This window comes from Tamandua tetradactyla, chromosome 16 (assembly GCF_023851605.1).
Source record: "Tamandua tetradactyla isolate mTamTet1 chromosome 16, mTamTet1.pri, whole genome shotgun sequence".
NCBI lineage: Eukaryota > Metazoa > Chordata > Mammalia > Pilosa > Myrmecophagidae > Tamandua > Tamandua tetradactyla.
Window position 1 is genome coordinate 21999692 of NC_135342.1, and position 19131 is coordinate 22018822.

Genomic DNA, 19131 nt, shown 5'->3' on the forward strand with positions numbered 1-19131 from the left:
TATATCTCCATTTTAGAGGTGAGGAAACAGATCCAGAGAGGTTAGGTGACTTGGCCAAGGTCACATAGCTAGTAGCTAATAAGTGGCAGAGCCGAGATTCAAGCCCAGGCAGTTTGGCCTCAGAATCCATGCCCTTAGCCATCACAGTAAACAAGGAGTGAGACTCTGGGTGGGGCAGAGAGGAACTGCATGCTCCAAGATTAGGCCTCTGTCAAAGAGAAGACATAGGACCCTTCCTTCAGAGTTCTTTTTGGCCTGGAGCAGAGGCCTCTTTCTGTCTGGGGAGTACAGCTCTCTGCCAGGGCCTGGACCCTGCTCCTTAGGCCTGGGCATGTTTGAGACTCAGGCATCAGTGAAAAGAATGGGGCATGAGAATCCCTCGATTCCAGCTCTGCAGGTGACCAGTGAAATGGCATTTTCTCTCTGCCCTTTAATTTTCCCACCTGAACGGGGCACATGTTCATCCTACTTTACTCAGGAGTCCTCTGCAGAGCTGATGCATAAATCCTTCCCTGGGCTTCTGTACCTCTTGCTGTAACTGCTCTCACTTCCCTGGGCTCTGACACCAGAACCTCTCCAAGGCAGGGCCCAGGCCTCACTCATCCTTGAGTCCCCGGCATCACCTGGAGGGTGGGCTGCCTGGGGGGTCTGGGGAGAAGGTCCACATTTGAGCCCAGCCCCTGCGGTTCTTGACCTCCCAGCTCCAAGCCCCCAGCACCGGATCCTTCTGGACTTCCTTTTCCTGGACACGGAATGCACATATGACTATCTGTTCGTGTATGATGGTGACTCCCCACGTGCACCCCTGCTTGCCAGTCTGAGCGGGAGCACCCGGCCTCCATCCATCGAGGCTTCCTCAGGCAAGGTCAGTAGAGGCAGGGGCCACGGGGGCTGTGGGGAGAGGGAATAGAAATGCAGAGGGAACCGTAAGGTGGGTGGGCAGGGACAGAGATACAGCAAGAGGGGCTTAGTGAAAGGATGGTGGGGAGAGGCAAGATAGGGCTCCAGTTCCCCACATGAACGGGGGCAGGGGTGGACCACCCATCCCGCTTAGTCCCCTGAGCCCTGCCCACCTGGCTCGGCCCACCTGTGCCCACAGATGCTGCTGCACCTCTTCAGCGATGCCAACTACAACCTGCTGGGCTTCAACGCCTCATTCCGCTTCTCCCTGTGTCCGGGGGGCTGCCGGAGCCATGGGCAGTGCCAGCTCCCGGGTGTGTGTGCCTGTGAGCCGGGCTGGGGGAGCCCTGACTGTGGCCTGCAGGAGTGCTCAGCCTACTGCGGCAGCCACGGCACCTGTGCCTCGGTGAGCCTGTCCCTGATCACATCCTCCCTGTCCCCCCACCCGTGACCACACTCCTCTCAGGACCAGGACCCCCAACCCACTACCCCCACCATCTCACCCTCTCCCCTGACACTGACCCCACCAGGGCCCTACGATACTCTCTTCTCCCTCCAGAACCCTCTCCACACCTGTTAACCAAACCCCAGCCCACCTTCACCTTTGACTCCTCCCCTGCCTGAGACCCCTCCTGTCCTCCCCTATAACCCAACCTCTTACCTATGAACCCACCCCTCCTTCTTGCCAGGCCCAACTCTGTCCATTTCCCCAAACCCCAGCCACTCTGTCTGGCCTCAAGCCTCCTGTCAAGACTTCTGACCTTTGCCCACTGATCTTGGACCTAACCTGTGCACACCTACCTAGCTGTAGTTCCGGACCCCTTGAGCCTTGTCCTGACTTCCCTAGATCTGAGCTCTTTCAGCTTGGGCTGAGCATTGACACCACTGACTGTCTTTCTCCTCCAACCTGTACTTGTCCATCTGTCGCCTTTCTATGTTTGTGTTTGTGTGTGTGTGTGATCTTTCTCTTTTTCTTGCTCCCTTTTTCTACTGGTCTCTGGGTACGTCTTCTTATCTCTGCCTCTTTGGTTGTGTCTCTGTGTCCCCCATTTCTTTCTCCCTCTGTTTGCCTGTCTCCTTCCTGTCTCTCTCTTCCCCTTTGCTTCTTTTTCTATCTCTTTCTTTTCCCTTCTCTCTCTTCCTGTCTTTTTCTCTCCTCCGTCTTTCTGCCCCTGTCTGTCTCTCTGGATCTGTTACTCTCTCTGCCTCTGCCTCTTTTTCCTTTCTCTTTCCCTGCCTTTTGCCGCTTCCCGTCAGCCTCTTGGACCATGCCGCTGTGAGCCCGGCTTCCTGGGACGCGCCTGTGACCTGCACCTGTGGGAGAACCAAGGGGCTGGCTGGTGGCACAACGTGAGTGCTGGAGACCCTGCCTTCTCTGCCCGTATCGGAGCAGCGGGTGCCTTCTTGTCTCCACCCGGGCTGCTGGCTGTGTTTGGAGGTGAGCAGATGGGGAGGTGTGTCTGGAGGCTTGGCAGCCTCCAGCTGGGGCTTACAACCCTCATCTTCCACCCTCCACAGGCCAGAACCTCAACACCGCCCTGGGTGACCTCGTCCTCTACAACTTTTCTGCCAACACCTGGGAGCGCTGGGACCTGAGTCCTGCCCCGGTATGGACCCCACCCCTGCCTCACCTGGAGCACCCAATCCACTGGCAAATGCCTTGTCACCTTGTTCTCCTCTCCCCTCCTCCCCGCTGCCACCTCAGCATGATACAGAAACACCTGTGTCTTTCTGCTGTATGTTTGCTCTGATTTTCTTTTTTCTTTCTTTATCCCTCTTCCTGCGTCTTACCTTTCTGTGTGTCTGCTGTCTCTTTCTCAGTCAGTCTCTCAGTTTCTGTCTGTCTGACTCTTGGTCTTCTGCTCTGTCTTGGTCTCTGGGCCTGAATCTCTGTTTCTCTCTCTGCTTTTCTCTGTCTTTCTCTTTCTGTTTCTGTCTGCCTTCTCCTTCTTCTCTATTTTACTTTCCCTGTTTTTAGTTACATATATCTTTCTGACTCTCCTCTTTGCTCTTTTTGTGAATCTCTTTCTCTATTTCACCTCTCTGTTCTGTCTCTTTATCTCTCTGTTTACCTTCGTTTACCTCTATGTCATCTTCTCTCTGTCTTTTTATATCTGGGCATCTCTCTGTCAATCCCTGGTCCCAGCTTTCTCTGTCACTCTTCTTTCCCTCTCCATCTCTGTCTCCTTGTCTCTTCTTCACAGGCCGCCCGTCACTCCCACGTAGCCGTGGCCTGGGCCGGCTCCCTGGTGCTCATGGGTGGTGAACTGGCTGATGGCTCCCTCACCAGCGACGTGTGGGCCTTCAGCCCACTGGGAGGGGGCCACTGGGAGCTCCTGGCACCACCTGCCTCCAGCTCCTTGGGGCCTCCAGGCCTGGCAGGCCACGCGGCTACCTTAGTGGATGACGTCTGGCTCTACGTGTCTGGTGGCCGCACCCAGCACGACCTTTTCTCCTCTGGGCTCTTCCGTTTCCGCCTTGACAGCAGCAGTGGGGGCCACTGGGAGCAGGTAGTCCCTGCAGGCGGGAGGCCCCCAGCTGCCACCGGCCACTCCATGGTGTTCCATGCCCCATCCCGTGCCCTGCTGGTCCATGGTGGGCACCGGCCCTCCACTGCCCGGTGAGTGACCTGCCCCACAACCCCTACCAGGCAGGGCCTGGCTCAATACCCTGAGCCTGGCAACCCCCCTCCTGCCACTGCCCACTTGTAGATTCCTGCAGTAACTCAGTAGCGCTTTCCTTCCTTCATTCACTCAACTAACTCACTTACTCATTCTCTAACCCTTTACTCCATCTCTTGGTTAGTTGCCACCTGCACACTCTCGTCCATCCACTCATTCAACAAATCCCTGCTTGGTGCCCACCCCTTACTAGATCGTGCAGGTAACCCAGAGATGAGCCGTACCCGGGTCCTGTTGCAGGGATCTTCCAGTTTGTAGGTGACAGTGAGTCTATCTCACAGTCTCCATCCTGGGTGATCACGTGGTTCCTGAGAGCCTAGAGGAGGGAGGGGACCCCTCCTATCCTGAGCCCAGACCAACCCCTCTGCCTGCAGGTTCTCAGTACGAGTGAACTCCACTGAGCTCTTCCACGTGGATCGGCGCTTGTGGACCACCCTCAAGGGCCGGGACGGGCTTCAGGGCCCTCGGGAGCGAGCCTTCCACACGGCCAGTGTCCTGGGGAACTACATGGTGGTCTACGGTGAGGGGGACCCCTGATCCTGCCTGCAGGGTCCCACTCCATCCCTGAGCTGGGGCTTCCTGGATGCGTGTCCCTACCTCCCCCAGGCTTGCCATTTGTGCCCCTTTCCTCCTTTTGCAGGGGGCAATGTGCACACCCATTACCAGGAGGAAAAGTGCTATGAAGATGGCATCTTCTTCTACCACCTCGGCTGCCATCAATGGGTTTCAGGGGCTGAGCTCGCCCCTCCAGGCACCCCTGAGGGTGAGTAGCCCCTGAGGGGCAATGTGCCCTCTCCCCCAGTGACTTGCACTTTGGGCAGGAGCTTCCTGGGCCCCTGCCAAGGTGAGCCACATGTCCTGTGGGCCTCAGGAGGCAAACCCAGGCTGGAGGCGGGACTAGAGCACTGTTACTATAGAGACATAGGCAGTTACAGCAGCTTCAGAGCTAGGTTCCAATCCACATTTTGCCAGTTTCCAGCTACCCAAGGGTATAGCCTGGGAAAAGGCAAGTGGCAGAATCACGACCTCTGACCCCAAACAACCAGCTGTGCAAAACCATCACTCAATCTCTCTAGGCCTCAATTTCATCATCTGTAAAATGGGGATGATAAAAATGCTGAAATCACTGGGCTGCTGTGAGAGTAAACTGAGATGCTGCATGAAGACAGCCCAGTGAAGGGTTCCATACACTGTCTTTCCAATAGCCATGACGGTCCTGCCACAGATTGGAGGGCTCACCAGGGAGGGGGTCTAGAGAATCCACTCATAGCCCTTTGGATCAAAGACTGTGCTGAGAATTGGGGGAAAGCCACAGGCCCTCTCTCAGAAAAAGGCTTGTACATGTAAGCTGGACATACCATTTCAGGGGGCTGTGGACTTTCCAGAGGCTCATCTATCACCTGCCCCCAGGAAAGGAGAGGACAGAGGGGATGGGCATATGGGATGGGCAGGAGAAAGGGCCCCAGAGGAACCCGGTGTGACTGTCAGGATTAAAGCCTGGATTTGGTGTTGAAGCCCTCCAGGGCTCCTCTGCCTGTCCTTGTCCCTCCCTGAGGCCCCTCACTGGACCAGAGTGTGAGGTTTCTAGAAGCTCCTTCCTCTTTTCTGGTCAGATTCCCTGGGCTAAGTCCATGCCCCAGCAGAGCATACAGTGCAGTAAGAAGGGCAGGGGAGCCACCATGCACTGACCATTTACCCGTCAGTCAGGACTCCTGGTTGTAAGTGACAGAAACCCAACCTGACTGGCTTAAGCAAAAATAATTTCTTGGTTCACATGAGTGAAAACTCCAGGATCTGGCCTTAGGCTGGGCTGGATCCAGATGTCCACTTGATGGCATGGGCCGTCGTCTGTCTCTCTCCAGTTTTCAGTGGGGTTCCCTGCTGCCTCTCACAGCTTACCTTTTATAGATGGTCACCAGCAGCTCTCGGATTACATTCTATCCCTTCATAAACCCCACAGGGAGGAGAATGCCTTTCCCCTAAGCACTGTAGCAAAAGTTCTGGGGTGGACTCTCATTGCCCAGAATTGGGCCCCATGTGCATCCCAGAACTACTCTGTGAGACTGACTGGGCTAAAGCCCCACTTTTGTAAAAGCCTCATCGACTGGGAGTGGGAGAGGGTAGTTTTCCAGAGGAAAGTCAGGGCTATGTCTGGAAAAGAGGCTTATGCTAGACAGACAAAAACTGGTGAGAGCCAAGCAGCCTGCTGGGGGCTTGGAAGATTCTTCTTCACCCTTTACTGTACCGTGAGGGTAGATTAATTGTTCCATTTTATAGGGGAGAAACTGAGGCTCAGAGAAGGGAGTCACCTGCCTTAGGCCACACAGTTAGTAAGAGTAATCCAGGATTTGAACCCAAGTCTTTTTGAGTCTTAAGATTGTGTTTTGTCTGAAAGATTATTTGGGAAGGGTTGTGGGAGTTCAGAGAAGGGGTGAACTGGAGTGAGTTCCAGTCCAGGCAGGCTGGGAGGGTTTCCTTGGGCGGGTGAGTGTGAAGTAGGAGACAGAACGCAGGTCTGAGGGTTAAGAGACTCAGGGCATCCACCCAGGCAGGGGAGAAACGCCAACTGTGGTGGGGGCTTCAATACCGATGTTCTCAGGGGCCTGTCTTCTCCTAGGCCGAGCAGCGCCCCCCAGTGGCCGGTATTCTCATGTGGCGGCTGTGCTTGGTGGCAGTGTCCTGTTGGTGGCTGGGGGTTACAGCGGCCGGCCCCGTGGGGACTTGATGGCCTACAAGGTGCCGCCCTTCGTGTTCCAAGCACCTGCCCCAGACGTGAGCACTGGGATGACAGGGACAGGGTGGCTGGGCAAGGAGGCAGCATGGTTCCCACAGATGAGGGAAGAAATGGCTAGGGTTCCCTGGGGTCTTTAGGGCCATAAGAGGAGGGAGAGAGATTCCCGGGTCCAAGGGAGGAGGGATGGAGGTCCCTGGGGCTGAGGGAAGAGGAGACAGAGTGTACCTGCTGCCAGGGTCCCTGGGGCTAGAGGAGGAGTGGGTGGGGATCCTGAGGTTGCTGAGCAATCTGGGTTCCCTGGGAGAATAAAAGTGAGTGGTGACATGTGAGGCAGGCTTCAGGTCTGAGTAGCCCCTCCCCCCATGCCCCCAACTCCCTACAGTACCATTTGGACTATTGCTCCATGTACACGGACCACAGCGTATGCTCCCGGGACCCTGAATGCAGTTGGTGTCAGGGGGCCTGCCAAGCTGCACCCCCTCCTGGGACCCCCTCAGGGCCTGTAAGTGACTGCCCTGGACCCTTTGTCCCCTAGCACAGATATCCTGCCCTTAGTGTCTCCCTCTGCCCAAACCAAGAAAAGAAGGACCTACCCCCAATTGGGAGACTGGCTTTCACATCTAAGATCCTCATTCTTAACTCCTGACTGCTGATCCCTGAAGGTTTGACCACCTGATCCTTTTGAATGTATGACCCTGTCCCTCGATCCCCAACCCCTGTCCTCTTGATTTCCCACATTCCAAACCTACTTTCAATTCTGCCCTTGGATCCCCATATTCATAGTGCTTTCCAGAACCCTTGAGCCCTGGTGGGCAGTGAGCCCTGTCTTCTTCCTTCTCCTCCCCACCCTGCAGTGTCCAGCTGCCAGCTGCCTGGGTCTGGGCCGCCTCCTGGTTGACTGCCAGGCCTGTCTGGCCTTCGGCAGTTCTGCAGCTCCTCCCCGGGGGCCCGGCACCCTGGGCTGGTGTGTGCACAATGAGAGCTGCCTTCCGCGGCCTGGTGAGTGTCCAGCAGGAGTGGGGCAGGGGTGGCCTGGTGACTGGCACTGATGGCCACCTCCCTCCTCTCTCAGAGCAGGCTCGATGCCGAGGTGAGCAGATCTCAGGCACCGTGGGCTGGTGGGGGCCGGCACCTGTCTTCGTCACATCCCTGGAGGCCTGCGTCACCCAGAGCTTCCTACCTGGCCTGCACCTGCTCACCTTTCAGCAACCACCCAATTCCTCCCAGCCCGACAAGGTGGGAGCCAGGAGATCGGGCCTAGGGTTTTTGATTTTCAAACTGCTCTTTATCACTCTTGTGTTGACCCTTTTGGTCTTTACAGTCAAGGGTCTGTTTTTCCTTATTGATTTAAAAATATATATTGTGGTAAAATACACATAACATAAAATTTGCCGTTAATGACATTTAGTATTTTTACAGTGTTACACTTATCAACATTGTCTAGTTTCCAAACATTCTTCCCTCAAAGGAAGCCTGTACCTATTAAACAGTCACTTTCCATGCCCCCCTTCCCCCAGCCCCTTGCGATCACTAATCTGTTTGTCTCTATGGATTTACCAACTCTAGATATTTTTTATAAGTGGAATCATATTATAGCCTCTTTGTCTGGCTTCTTAAACTTGTCACCATGTTTTCAAGGTTCACCCATGTGGTAGCATCATTAGAACTTCATTCCTTTTTTTATGACATTAATATTCCACTGTCTGTATGTACTGCATTTTGCTTATCTATTCCTCAGTTGATGGACATTTGGATTGTTTCCACCTTTAGGCTACTCTGCATAGTGCTGCTATGAACATTGGTGTGTAAGTTTTTGTATGAACACTTGTTTTCACTTCTTTTGGACCCAGACACAGAATTGCTGGGTCATATGGTAATTCTGTGTTTATCTTATTGAAGAACTGCCAAACTGTTTTCTATAGTGGTTCTTTAATGACTTTTAAAAATAGGTATTACCTTTGCATGGTCCCCAAATCACAAATGTATAAAGTTATTGAGTGAAAAATCTCTCCCAGGTACCCCACTTCCGGTGGCCCAGAACTACCTGGTCCCAGCATCCTGCCAACTCAAGACCACCCTAATTCTCCCCAGAAGACCCTTTTAGCTTTCTTTTGTATCCTTCCAGAGTCTTCCTATTCAAATACAAGTAAATGATATTTCTTTCTTTTTTTTTTTTAATTGCACAAAAGGTGGTATCCATAGTATGCTCCCACTTCCTTTTTAACAGAACTCAGGAAGCATTCGTTCTTTTCTATAGCTGTGTAATATTCCATTTATATTCCTAACACAATAGTGCTGTAGTTTATCTTAACAGTCTCCCACTGATGGAAATGTGGGTTATTCCACTCTTTTTGCATAACAAAATCACAGCAATAAATCGTGTGGTATGTACGTCACTTTGAATGTTGGATCTGGACTTTTAAGGGCTTAGATCTCTGTAAAGGTGGGGAGCTAGGGAGTTGGATACTGGAACCCTGGGTCCTGGAGTTTTAATAAGAGGTGGAGATGTACCGGAGCTGGAGGCAAAGGTGGGCTCTGGGACCCCATAAGTCTATTGTCTGAATTTGAGTCCTGACTCTTCTCCTGTAGTGACCGTGGCAAGCCCTAGCCCCTGGCCCCAGGTCTCTCATTGGGTCAAAAGGGGAAGGAGGTTGGGTCGAACTGTCTTCTCTGGCTCTGAGGGGTGTGGCGACTGGGGTGGTCCAGAGATGTGCTCAGACCTACACCCTGTCCCTGGCTGGCACAGGTCTCCATCGTCCGCAGTACGACCATCACCCTGACCCCCAGCCCAGAGACAGACGTGTCCCTGGTCTACCGTGGGTTTATCCACCCCCTGCTGCCGGGAGGCCCGGGCGGGCCAGGAGCTGAGGATGTGGCTGTGTGGGCCCGGGCCCAGCGCCTTCACGTCCTGGCTCGGATGGCCCGTGGCCCTGATCCGGAGAACATGGTGAGGGCACAGGGGGGCCGGGGCAGGGGGGTGTTTATAGTAAATGCTGGGCTTTGGGGATGAGGTGCAAGACATCTGGATGATTTCGCATCCTAGAGGAGGATTGGGGAAGTCAGACACTCAGGATACATCCCTGGTGGAGGAGCAGGGAGGTTTGGGGACAGCCAAAAGAGGAGGTTTTCAACTATGTACACAATGTGGGGGGGTGGGGGTGGATTTTTAAGAAGGAGGGAAGGTCTGAATTACCAACTCAGTTCCTTTAAGGAGGAGGTGGGGAGCTAGGTGGGTTTGGGGGCTTCAGGAGGTTTCAGGGGCCTGAGGATGGAGTGTGAAGAGTTCTGAGGCCCCTGTCTGATCCCTCACCCCAGGAGGAGGTGGGGCGCTGGGCAGCTCAGCAGGAGAAGGAGACAAGGCGGCTGCAGCGGCCGGGCTCCACTCGCCTCTTCCCCCTGCCTGGGCGAGGCCACAAGTATGCGGTGGAGATCCGGGGCCAGCTCAACGGCTCCGCGGGTCCTGGGCACAGTGAGCTCACCCTGCTGTGGGACCGGACTGGCGTGCCAGGCGGCAGTGTGAGTGCCCCAGCCTTGGCTTCCAGCCCCTCAGATCCCCCGAGCTTTCTGACTCCCTGGACCCTGACATCTGTCCTTCTTGACTCTTGGCCTCTGAATCCTAGACCTCACCTCTAACCCTCTAGACCCCAACATCTGACCCTGGACTTTGACCTCTGACCCCATATTCCAACCCTACCACACATCTGACTTCTTCTGCCCTGACCTTGCTGACCTTGACCTCTGCCTTCCCTAATTTGACCTCTAATCCCTCAAACCTTGGTCCACTTTTTTCTGCTGAATTTCCTAAATCCCGACTTTCTTTGAGGCACCTGAGTTCTCGATCTTGTCTCTGACCCCTTAACCTCAGTCTTTGGTCCCCAGTTCTGACCCCTGCCCCAAACCTAGTCCTTGCTTCTGACCCTCAACTTGTAGCCTGGATCCTTGGCCCTATATGACCCCTGCCTCCACTCTTCCCCAGGAGATCTCGTTCTTCTTCTTGGAACCCTACCGCTCAGCAGCCTGTGCCTCCTACTCCTCCTGCCTGGGCTGCCTGGCAGACCAGGGCTGCGGCTGGTGCCTGGCCAGCGCCACCTGCCACCTGCGCCAGGGCGGGGCCCACTGTGGGGCCAGCGGGGCCCTACTGGTGCTGGTGCCTGCCCTCTGCCCACTCTGTGAGGAGCACCGCGACTGCCATGCCTGCACCCAGGTGCCTGCCAGGCTGCAGAGGGCACTCTTGGCAGGGGCAGCCAGGGCAGGCAGACTGGGAAAGGGGAGGCTGACTTGGGGGGTCCTGGGGCTGTTGGCCTTGATCTTCAGAAAAGAGCCAGGTAGGGCACGGAGGAGATGGGGCTCGGGAGATGGGCATTGTGGGTCAGGACGCAGGCCAGAAAGCCCCACTCAGCCCTTCTTCACCAGAAACAACTCAAATGTCCCAGAATAGGTCTTTAGGCATGGCTAGCCCCAGGGGTTCAGATGAAGTGGGCAGGCATTCTTCTCCCTCCATTCCGTGTCTGGGTTTTCTCTGGAAGTAGCCAGAGAGCCCCAGGGACTCCAGGCTTTCATCCCCCCAGTCAGCCACCCAAGTTTGTAGTGGAAAGAGCACCATTCATTCTCTCACCTGCCCACCCTTGCCTTCTAGTCCAACAGATGCCCAGCATCTGGTTTCACTGGCTCTGGTTGGGTCTTGGGCAGACTCCTGGGCCCATCATTGAGTTTGAGGGGAGAAGGTGTGACCTCTTGCCCACTTCTGGATCCGAAGGATCAAACTGGCCCCTCTTGAACCACCCTGAAGGGGCACTATTGCCCAGAGAAGGGGCGGGTGGACTCAGAGCTAAGTCCAGAGAGGCAGCTCATTCTGGGGGTAGCTGGGCTTGGAGGTGGTGTTCTGGGGGTGAGGGGTGTACTTGAGGGAGGCAGCTGCTAGTTGTAAAGTGAGGGGCTGGGATTGGGAGCCCCAGGGGGAGGGCTAAGCTGGGTTGTGACTCCTCGCCACCCCACCCCCACCCCAGGATCCCTTCTGCGAGTGGCTTCAGAGCACCAGCCGCAAAGGGGATGCGGCCTGCAGCCGGCGGGGCCGGGGTCGGGGTGCCCTGAAGAGCCCGGAGGAGTGTCCCCCACTCTGCGGCCAGTGAGCCCGGCTAGACCCAGGGAGTGGGTTCCCGGGGGGTGTGGGTTGGGGCTGTGTGGTGATCCCCACCCTCTGCCCCCAGGCGCCTGACATGTGAGGACTGCCTGGCTAACTCCAGCCAGTGTGCCTGGTGCCAGTCCACGCACACCTGCTTCCTCTTTGCTGCCTATCTGGCCCGGTACCCGCACGGGGGCTGCCGTGGCTGGGATGACAGGTGCAGTCCCAGGTGGCCGGAGGGCAGGGAGGGGTGAGTCCAGACTGGCTGAGGGAGCCAGGTGCTAACGACCCCCATTCCCCCCACCCCCTGCAGCGTGCACTCAGAGCCACGGTGCCTGAGCTGCAACCGCTTCCTGACCTGCCACGAGTGTCTGCAGAGCCACGAGTGCGGCTGGTGTGGCAACGAGGACAACCCCACGCTGGGACGGTGAGCAGGGGTGGGGGGTTGCAGTGGGGGGGCTGGATGGCAAGGGAGAGAGGGAGGGGCTGGGGTGGCAAAGGGGGTTTGGGAGTTGGTAAGGGGCTGAGGTGGCAGGAGAAGGGTTGGCGGGGGGGCTGGGATGGTGGGGGGTGGGGGTAGGAAGTGGCTGGGATGATATCTGCTCTCAGCACTCTAATGGCCTTTGTTTCTCTGCCCCCTTGCCCTGGCCCCATCCCATGGCCCTCCTCTGCTTTTCCTTACCTTCCTCTGTCTCTGGCCCTTTCCTCCTCATTTCCTCCTTGTTTTTCTCCCTCCTTTCTTCCTCTGCATTCTTCCCCTGTGTTTTATCTTTTCTTCTCATCTTTCTGTTTCTGCTTCTCCTCTCTCCCTTCCATCTGTCTTCCATCTGCCTTTGCAAATCACTTCCATTGTCTCTCTTCTGTTTCTCTTCTCTCTGTGTCCTCTATATTTTTATTTTTATTTATTTTTTGCTCTCTCTCCTTGGCCTCCTCTTACCCTCCCTGTGTCCCTGTCGCTGTCTCTTGGTTCTTTATTGTCCCACCTTTGGCCCCCATCTCCAATCTCCTACCCCCCAGGTGCCTCCAGGGGGACTTCTCAGGGCCCCTGGGTGGCAGCAACTGCTCCCTGTGGGTGGGGGAGGGTCTGGGGCTGCCTGTGGCCCTCCCTGCCCGCTGGGCCTATGCTCGCTGCCCAGACGTGGATGAATGCCGCCTGGGCCTGGCTCGGTGCCACCTGCGGGCGACGTGCCTGAACACGCCCCTCAGCTATGAGTGTCATTGCCAGCGGGGCTACCAGGGTGATGGCATCACACACTGCAACCGCACGTGAGTGGGGCAGGGTTGCCATGAAGATGTTGCCCTCAGAGCTGGGGTACCTGGAGATGATAGAAGCAGCACCCCCAATTTAGCTTGGCATTTATACCATGAGTACAGATTAGGTCCTCACTAGAGTAACAGGGTGTCCATAGATACCAAATCACCAAGGTAACACTAGTTACCATGGAGACAGGTCACCCATAGACTGTGGGCTTTAGTCTTCAGCATTGCCATGAAAGCGGAGGAGGACCAAGTCAAAAGGTTTTTTTTTTGCAGATTAAAGGTCACCTGTGGTGACATATAGTTACTCTAGAGACAGCAGTTAGCACATGTGATGGGGATTCCTCAAAGATGGGGTCACCCATGTGGTCCTGGACCGTGGAAACAGGCTGTAGATTGTGGTGGTATCTTTGTGGGGGTGATGGGTATTTTGGGGGCTTTGGCCTGCATGACCCTTCTCCCAGCTCCTCTGCAACCCCTCAGGTGCCTGGAGGACTGCGGCCATGGCATATGCAGTGGCCCGCCCGACTTCACCTGTGTGTGTGATGTGGGCTGGACATCTGACCTGCCCCCACCTACCCCCGCCCCAGGGCCCCCTGCTCCCCGCTGTTCCCGTGACTGTGGCTGCAACTTCCATAGCCACTGCCACAAGCGGGGACCTGGCTTCTGTGATGAGTGCCAAGGTGAGCAGATTCCCAGCCCATGCCTCATGAGGCTGACCCATAACCTGCCACTACTCTCGGGAGCTTCTTCCCTTCTCTGGGCTTCATCTCCCCTGGTCCAGCACTGGGTCCCCCAGCCCCATTCCCTGCTGTTGACCTCAAAAAGATTGCAGAGTCACTGGTCTCTCTGGCTGGGCCTCAATTTCCACCCTTGGGGCTTGCTGTAATCTGGACATTAGTTTCCCTACTTTGTAATCTGGGCCTTAGTTTCCCTACTTTGAAGCAGCTGGGTGGGGGTCAGGATCGGCTGAGCCAGTTGGTCCAGGCCTCTTCCCTCTCTTCCCTCTGACTCTGTGTCTTACCTGCTGGGGCCTCTGAAGACTGGACGTGGGGGGAGCACTGTGAACGATGCCGGCCTGGCAGCTTTGGCAATGCCACGGGCTCAGATGACTGCCGGCCCTGCCAATGCAATGGGCACGGGGACCCACGCCGGGGCCACTGTGACAATCTCAGCGGGCTCTGCTTCTGCCAGGACCACACTGAAGGCGTCCACTGCCAACTCTGCTCTCCTGGCTATTATGGGGACCCCCGGTGAGCCAAATGATGAGCAGGGCCGGGCTAGGTGGGGTTAGGGATGTGGTGGGGTGGGGCAGGACTGGTCTGATGCCAGCTCTTTTCCATCTCCCCAGGGCTGGTGGTTCCTGCTTCCGGGAGTGTGGGGGCCGTGCCCTCCTCACCAACGTGTCCTCAGTGGCACTGGGCTCACGCCAGGTTGGGGGACTGCTGCCTCCAGGTGGTGGGGCAGCAAGAGCTGGGCCAGGCCTGTCTTATTGCGTATGGGTTGTCTCAGCCACTGAGGTGCTGCAGCCCTGCACCCCCGGGACCCTCTGTCCCCCACTCACCCTCACCTTCTCCCCCGACAGCAGTACCCCCTGCACGGTGAGCACCAAGGGTACTAGGGCTCAAGCCCATGAGCCAGAACCGTGTCTCCCCCACCCAACGTGGAATCCCTGGCCCCACATCCCCATCTTCTTTTTTATCCTCCACACCCTGTACCCTATTCCTCAGAACCCCAGTCCTTTTCCTAAACCCAAAGATCTTCACATTTCCCAGATCACCTCCTATTTCCTGCACTCCAATCTCCAATTCTCTGGGCCCTCAGGTTCCCCTTGCTCAGACCAGACATGTTAAATAGTTTTATCTTGTGGGCTGGCTCTGATTACTTAGTAAGGGCTGCTTGGAACTGTATATCAAGAAAGCAGCTCAGTGTGAGAGTGCCTGATCGTTTCGTCATGTGTGCTCTAAACCCAAGAAGGGAAATACTGGCTTGGGTGGTACAAATTGACAGCCTTGCCCTGGATCCTCTGACAACCCATTTCCCAGACCTAGATTGCCTTCTCCTGAACTCTTCCTCCACCTAAATCCCAAGTGTTCCTCTTTCTCATCCCCTTTGTAACCGATAATCCTCGACTCTGCACCCCTCCAGCTGAGCTACGTCCTAGCCTTTGATGGATTCCCTCGCTTCCTGGACACTGGAGTCGTGCAGTCAGATCGGAGCCTCATTGCAGCCTTCTGCGGTCAGCGGCGGGGCAGGCCCCTCACTGTACAGGCCCTGACAGGTATGGGGGCTGGGAAAAGGGGGACCTCTTTGTGTTGGGCTACATATCGCTTGTCCCTACACTTTGCCATCTGATATGGGCCCTGAGACCCAGTTCCCAGCCCAGTTCTGCCACTGACTTGATGGGGGATGCAATCTTTTGCCATTTCTGGGCCTCAGTTTTCTCAGTTGATAGGAAAGTTGTGAGGACTGTGCTGGCTGGGTTGCCTCTCTGGAAAAAGGGGCTGAGTAAGACAGGTCTTTGGGGCACATGGAAGCTGGCATTGACGGCCCCAGGAGCATCTCAACCAGAGCAATTTGGTAATGCCTGGGGACGTTTTGATTGTCACAAATAGGAGGTGCTCTTCTGCAATGCCCTGGACAGCCCCCCACCACGTAGGATTACCTGGTTTAGAATGTCAGTAGTGCCAAAAAGTTGAGAAACCCTACTTCATCTAATTGAGACGTGGTTCAAAGGATTTGTTACCCGTAGACATTTAAGGGCCTGAGCCTGGAAAGGATTTTCCTTGTATTGTGAATCAATGGTTCTAAGGCTGGGAGAGAAAGGAGGCAGTTGTAGTGGCCTGCTGAAGACTGTAGGAAGCGCCAGGTCCTCTCACAGCGAGGCACTTGAATTGAGGTGTCCTCAGTTTCATCTGATTCAACAAATGTTTACTGAGCACCGACAGAGATAGAGGTGGGATGAAACAGTGAACAAGTGATATGGGCCCCACTTGTGTGAACCCTCAGTCTGCTTGGAGGGCCAAACATCCTACAGCAAAGTAAACTTAAAATGGTTGCACCTTTGCTAAGGTTGGAGAGAATTGGAAACAAGCAGCACTGGCCTCCTCTGGGGAGCTAGGAGCAGGGGGGCGTCTTTGCATAGGAAGAAGTTGACTTGAGGCCTGAGGGAGCATGGCAAGGGTATTTTGGTTTGTTAATGATGCGGGAGATGCAATATGCCGGAAGTGGGTAGTCTTTTATAAAAGGAAATTTATTAAGTTGCAAGTTTACAATTCAAGGCTGTAATAAAAATGTCTAAACTAAAGCATCCAGGGAAAGATATCTTGACTCAAGAAAGGGTAATGGCATCTGGAACACCTCTGTCAGCTGGGAAGGCACATGTCTGGCATCTGCTGGTCCTTTGGCTTTCTTATTTCAAACACCTTCTCCAGTGACATTTTCTTTCTGCATCTCCAAGTGTCTCTGAAGTTTGTGGGCTCTGAAGCTTGTTCTAAAAGGCTGTCTTAAAGAACTCCAGTAAAGAATCCACCTTGAATGAGTGGAGACGCATCTCTATAGAAACCACCTAATCAAAAAGTCCCACCTACAATTGGGTGGGTCACATCTCCATAGAAACAACTTAATAAAAAAGATCCCTCATAAACAATATTGAATCAGGACCAAAGAAGATGGCTTTTCTGGAGTGCACAACAGTTTCAAACCAGCCGAGGGAGAGATGGACTGCTGCAGACAAAGGGAACAGCAGATGCAAAGGCACTAAGGAGAATCAGAAAGGAGGCTGGGCCATGGGGCTGGAATGAAGAGGGCACAAGAGGAAGACAGTGTGGTTGGAGGGGCTTTGAATTCCTGGGCCCTAGCAGGAGACGTTTACAAAATATATAACTTTATTGAGGTATATTTCACTTATGATATAATTAATCTCTGCCTCCTCCTTGCTCCCTCCCCAGGCAGCAACTAATGTGCTTTCTAAGAGCAGGTGGTGCTGTAGAAGGATTTGGAGTTTGGCAGTGATTGGGCTCAGATTTATGATTTTAAAGGATTGCTTTGACTTCTATGAAGAGTGGAGGGTAAGGTAGCTGGGAAGACCAGGGGGAAGTGTTCAGGCTTTCAGGCAAGATTCATCACTGGCTTGGATGGCAGTAGAGGCAGTGGCAAGTAGTAGATGAATGAGAGAGGTTTAGGCTGTAAAAGCGACAGAACTTGTTAGGCAAGAGAGGGGTGCAAAGGAGACCTGTTATTCCCTGCCTTGTTTCCCTGCCCAGTTGCTCAAGGATTTCTTAAACCCTGGGTGTGGAGACTGGCCTGGAACACGTTTCACTAAGAGCCTCCTCCTCTCTCCCTTGGCAGGGTTGCTTGTGCTGCATTGGGAGGCCAATGGCTCCTCGTCCTGGGGCTTCAACGCCTCGGTGGGCTCCGCCCGTTGTGGGTCAGGGGGCCCCGGGAGCTGCCCCGTCCCCCAGGAGTGCGTGCCCCAGGACGGGGCTGCAGGCGCGGGGCTCTGCCGATGTCCCCAGGGCTGGGCTGGCCCACATTGCCGCCTGGCTCTGTGTCCTGAGAACTGCAATGCCCACAATGGGGCAGGCACTTGCAACCAGGTACAGGTGGGACAGCACCAACCAGGTGGGTCGGGGTGGTGACTGCCCCCTGCTGAGCCTCCCTCTACTCTTCCCCAGAGCCTGGGTGTGTGCATCTGTGCCGAAGGCTTTGGGGGCCCTGACTGTGCCACAAAGCTGGATGGCGGGCAGCTCGTCTGGGAGACCCTCATGGACAGCCGCCTCTCAGCCGTGAGTTGTGGAATCCCGTTCTTTGGGGAAGCGCCACACAGTCTGTCTCCTGGATTTTATCTCAACTCCTCTCCTGGGACTCTTACTCTCACATCCCAGACCCTATATCCAGGCCTGACATTTGGCTAGGACCTCAGCCTGACTCCTGACTGCCCCCATTCCCCCACCCCCAGGACACTGCTAGCCGCTTCCTGCACCGCCTCGGGCACACCATGGTGGAGGGACCTGATGCCACCCTGTGGATGTTTGGGGGGCTGGGCCTGCCCCAGGGGCTGCTGGGAAACCTGTACAGGTGAGGATTGCCCTGGGGAGTTGGGATACCTGAATGAGAAAAGATCACCTCAGGGGATGATGCCAAGTTGTCTGTCACACAACGGACACGTTGCGGGGAGGGCATGCCAGAGCACCTCTATAGGTGAGGGACATTCCAAAGGATACTGGGATACTTGTCACAGGAGGCTCATCGAGGGGACTGGAGTTCTTCTTTGGGTGTCCCAGGAAATGCTATGATGAAGGTTACCCCAAGGCCTAGTAGGCTTTCCCAGAGGATGCTGGGACATCTGTGAGGGATGGTCACCTCAGGGCTGCTTTTGAGGCCTCTCCTTGCCTTTCGGCCCCAGGTACTCAGTGAGTGAGCGACGGTGGACACAGATGCTGGCGGGAGCCGAGGACGGGGGCCCAGGCCCCTCTCCCCGCTCCTTCCATGCAGCTGCCTATGTGGCATCCAGCCGTGGTGCCATGTACCTGCTGGGAGGGCTCACGGCTGGGGGTGTCGCCCGCGATTTCTGGGTCCTAAACCTCACTACCCTGCAGTGGCGGCAAGAGAAGGTGAGCAATCTCCCTCGACCCCCACAACTAGATTCTGACAAAGCTGGCCCCAGGGCTCCCCAGCTTCACTGCCATGGGGGTGGGGGGTTGGGGGTCAGATATCTCTCAGGGGTTCTGGAGGAGACCCAGAGCTGAATTTTATCACCGAGTCCTAGGGGTGTAAGGCAGGGGCTGCCCAGGTACAGCCACACAGAGTGAGAGTAGAGGAGCAAAAAAAAGTCTTCCCAAAGAATCACCAGGGGGCTCTTCCCCAAGAGTGGATGTCCAGCAGATAGAAATAATGGGATGTCTACTTCACACCTGCTGGGACCATAGCCGGTCCAAAGTCCTGGCATCTGACCTGCCCCAAGGAGCTCACCACCTCCTTGGAGATTCAGAGGGGCTGGTGGGGAGCTCTGGGTCTTACTTTTACCCACAAGGTGACCCCTGGCCTCTGACCTCCTGGTGACCTGTACCCTTCCTCTCTTAGGCCCCTCAGATGGTAGAGTTGCCAGCAGTTGCTGGTCACACCCTCACTGCCCGCCGTGGCCTGTCTCTGCTCCTGGTGGGTGGTTACTCGCCTGAAAATGGCTTCAACCAGCAGCTGTTGGAGTTCCAGCTGGCGACGGGCACCTGGGTATCTGGAGCCCAGAGCGGGACGCCACCCACAGGTGAGGGGCTGGGGAGGGGTCGGTACTCTTTGACCTCTGGCTCTCCAGGGCTTCACGTGACCCTCTGTTCACCTCCACTCTCTCTGGCCACTTTGAAAGCACCTAGTTATCTATCTTCCCCTGCTACCCCCTGCCCAGATTCCTGAGGCATTTGGCCTCTATTTGCCCCTCC

General features: G+C 55.5%; 1 protein-coding gene across 2 annotated transcripts in view; it reads left to right on the plus strand.

Annotated features, from left to right (window-relative positions):
* The window catches only part of MEGF8 (multiple EGF like domains 8), a 93200-nt gene that overhangs the window by 22365 nt on the left and 51704 nt on the right, over nt 1-19131 (plus strand). For both annotated transcript variants that reach the window (XM_077131720.1, XM_077131721.1), the window contains exons 2-28: nt 702-865; nt 1100-1306; nt 2158-2338; nt 2419-2507; nt 3105-3520; nt 3956-4101; nt 4222-4344; nt 6199-6353; nt 6698-6817; nt 7170-7314; nt 7388-7551; nt 9062-9262; nt 9631-9831; nt 10292-10519; nt 11322-11440; nt 11523-11654; nt 11751-11864; nt 12455-12703; nt 13178-13377; nt 13737-13947; nt 14046-14295; nt 14843-14975; nt 17045-17292; nt 17371-17481; nt 17655-17773; nt 18102-18309; nt 18779-18959. In XM_077131720.1, the coding sequence (XP_076987835.1) occupies nt 702-865; nt 1100-1306; nt 2158-2338; nt 2419-2507; nt 3105-3520; nt 3956-4101; nt 4222-4344; nt 6199-6353; nt 6698-6817; nt 7170-7314; nt 7388-7551; nt 9062-9262; nt 9631-9831; nt 10292-10519; nt 11322-11440; nt 11523-11654; nt 11751-11864; nt 12455-12703; nt 13178-13377; nt 13737-13947; nt 14046-14295; nt 14843-14975; nt 17045-17292; nt 17371-17481; nt 17655-17773; nt 18102-18309; nt 18779-18959 (4815 nt within the window). The remainder of the gene's footprint in view (nt 1-701; nt 866-1099; nt 1307-2157; nt 2339-2418; nt 2508-3104; nt 3521-3955; nt 4102-4221; nt 4345-6198; nt 6354-6697; nt 6818-7169; nt 7315-7387; nt 7552-9061; nt 9263-9630; nt 9832-10291; nt 10520-11321; nt 11441-11522; nt 11655-11750; nt 11865-12454; nt 12704-13177; nt 13378-13736; nt 13948-14045; nt 14296-14842; nt 14976-17044; nt 17293-17370; nt 17482-17654; nt 17774-18101; nt 18310-18778; nt 18960-19131) is intronic.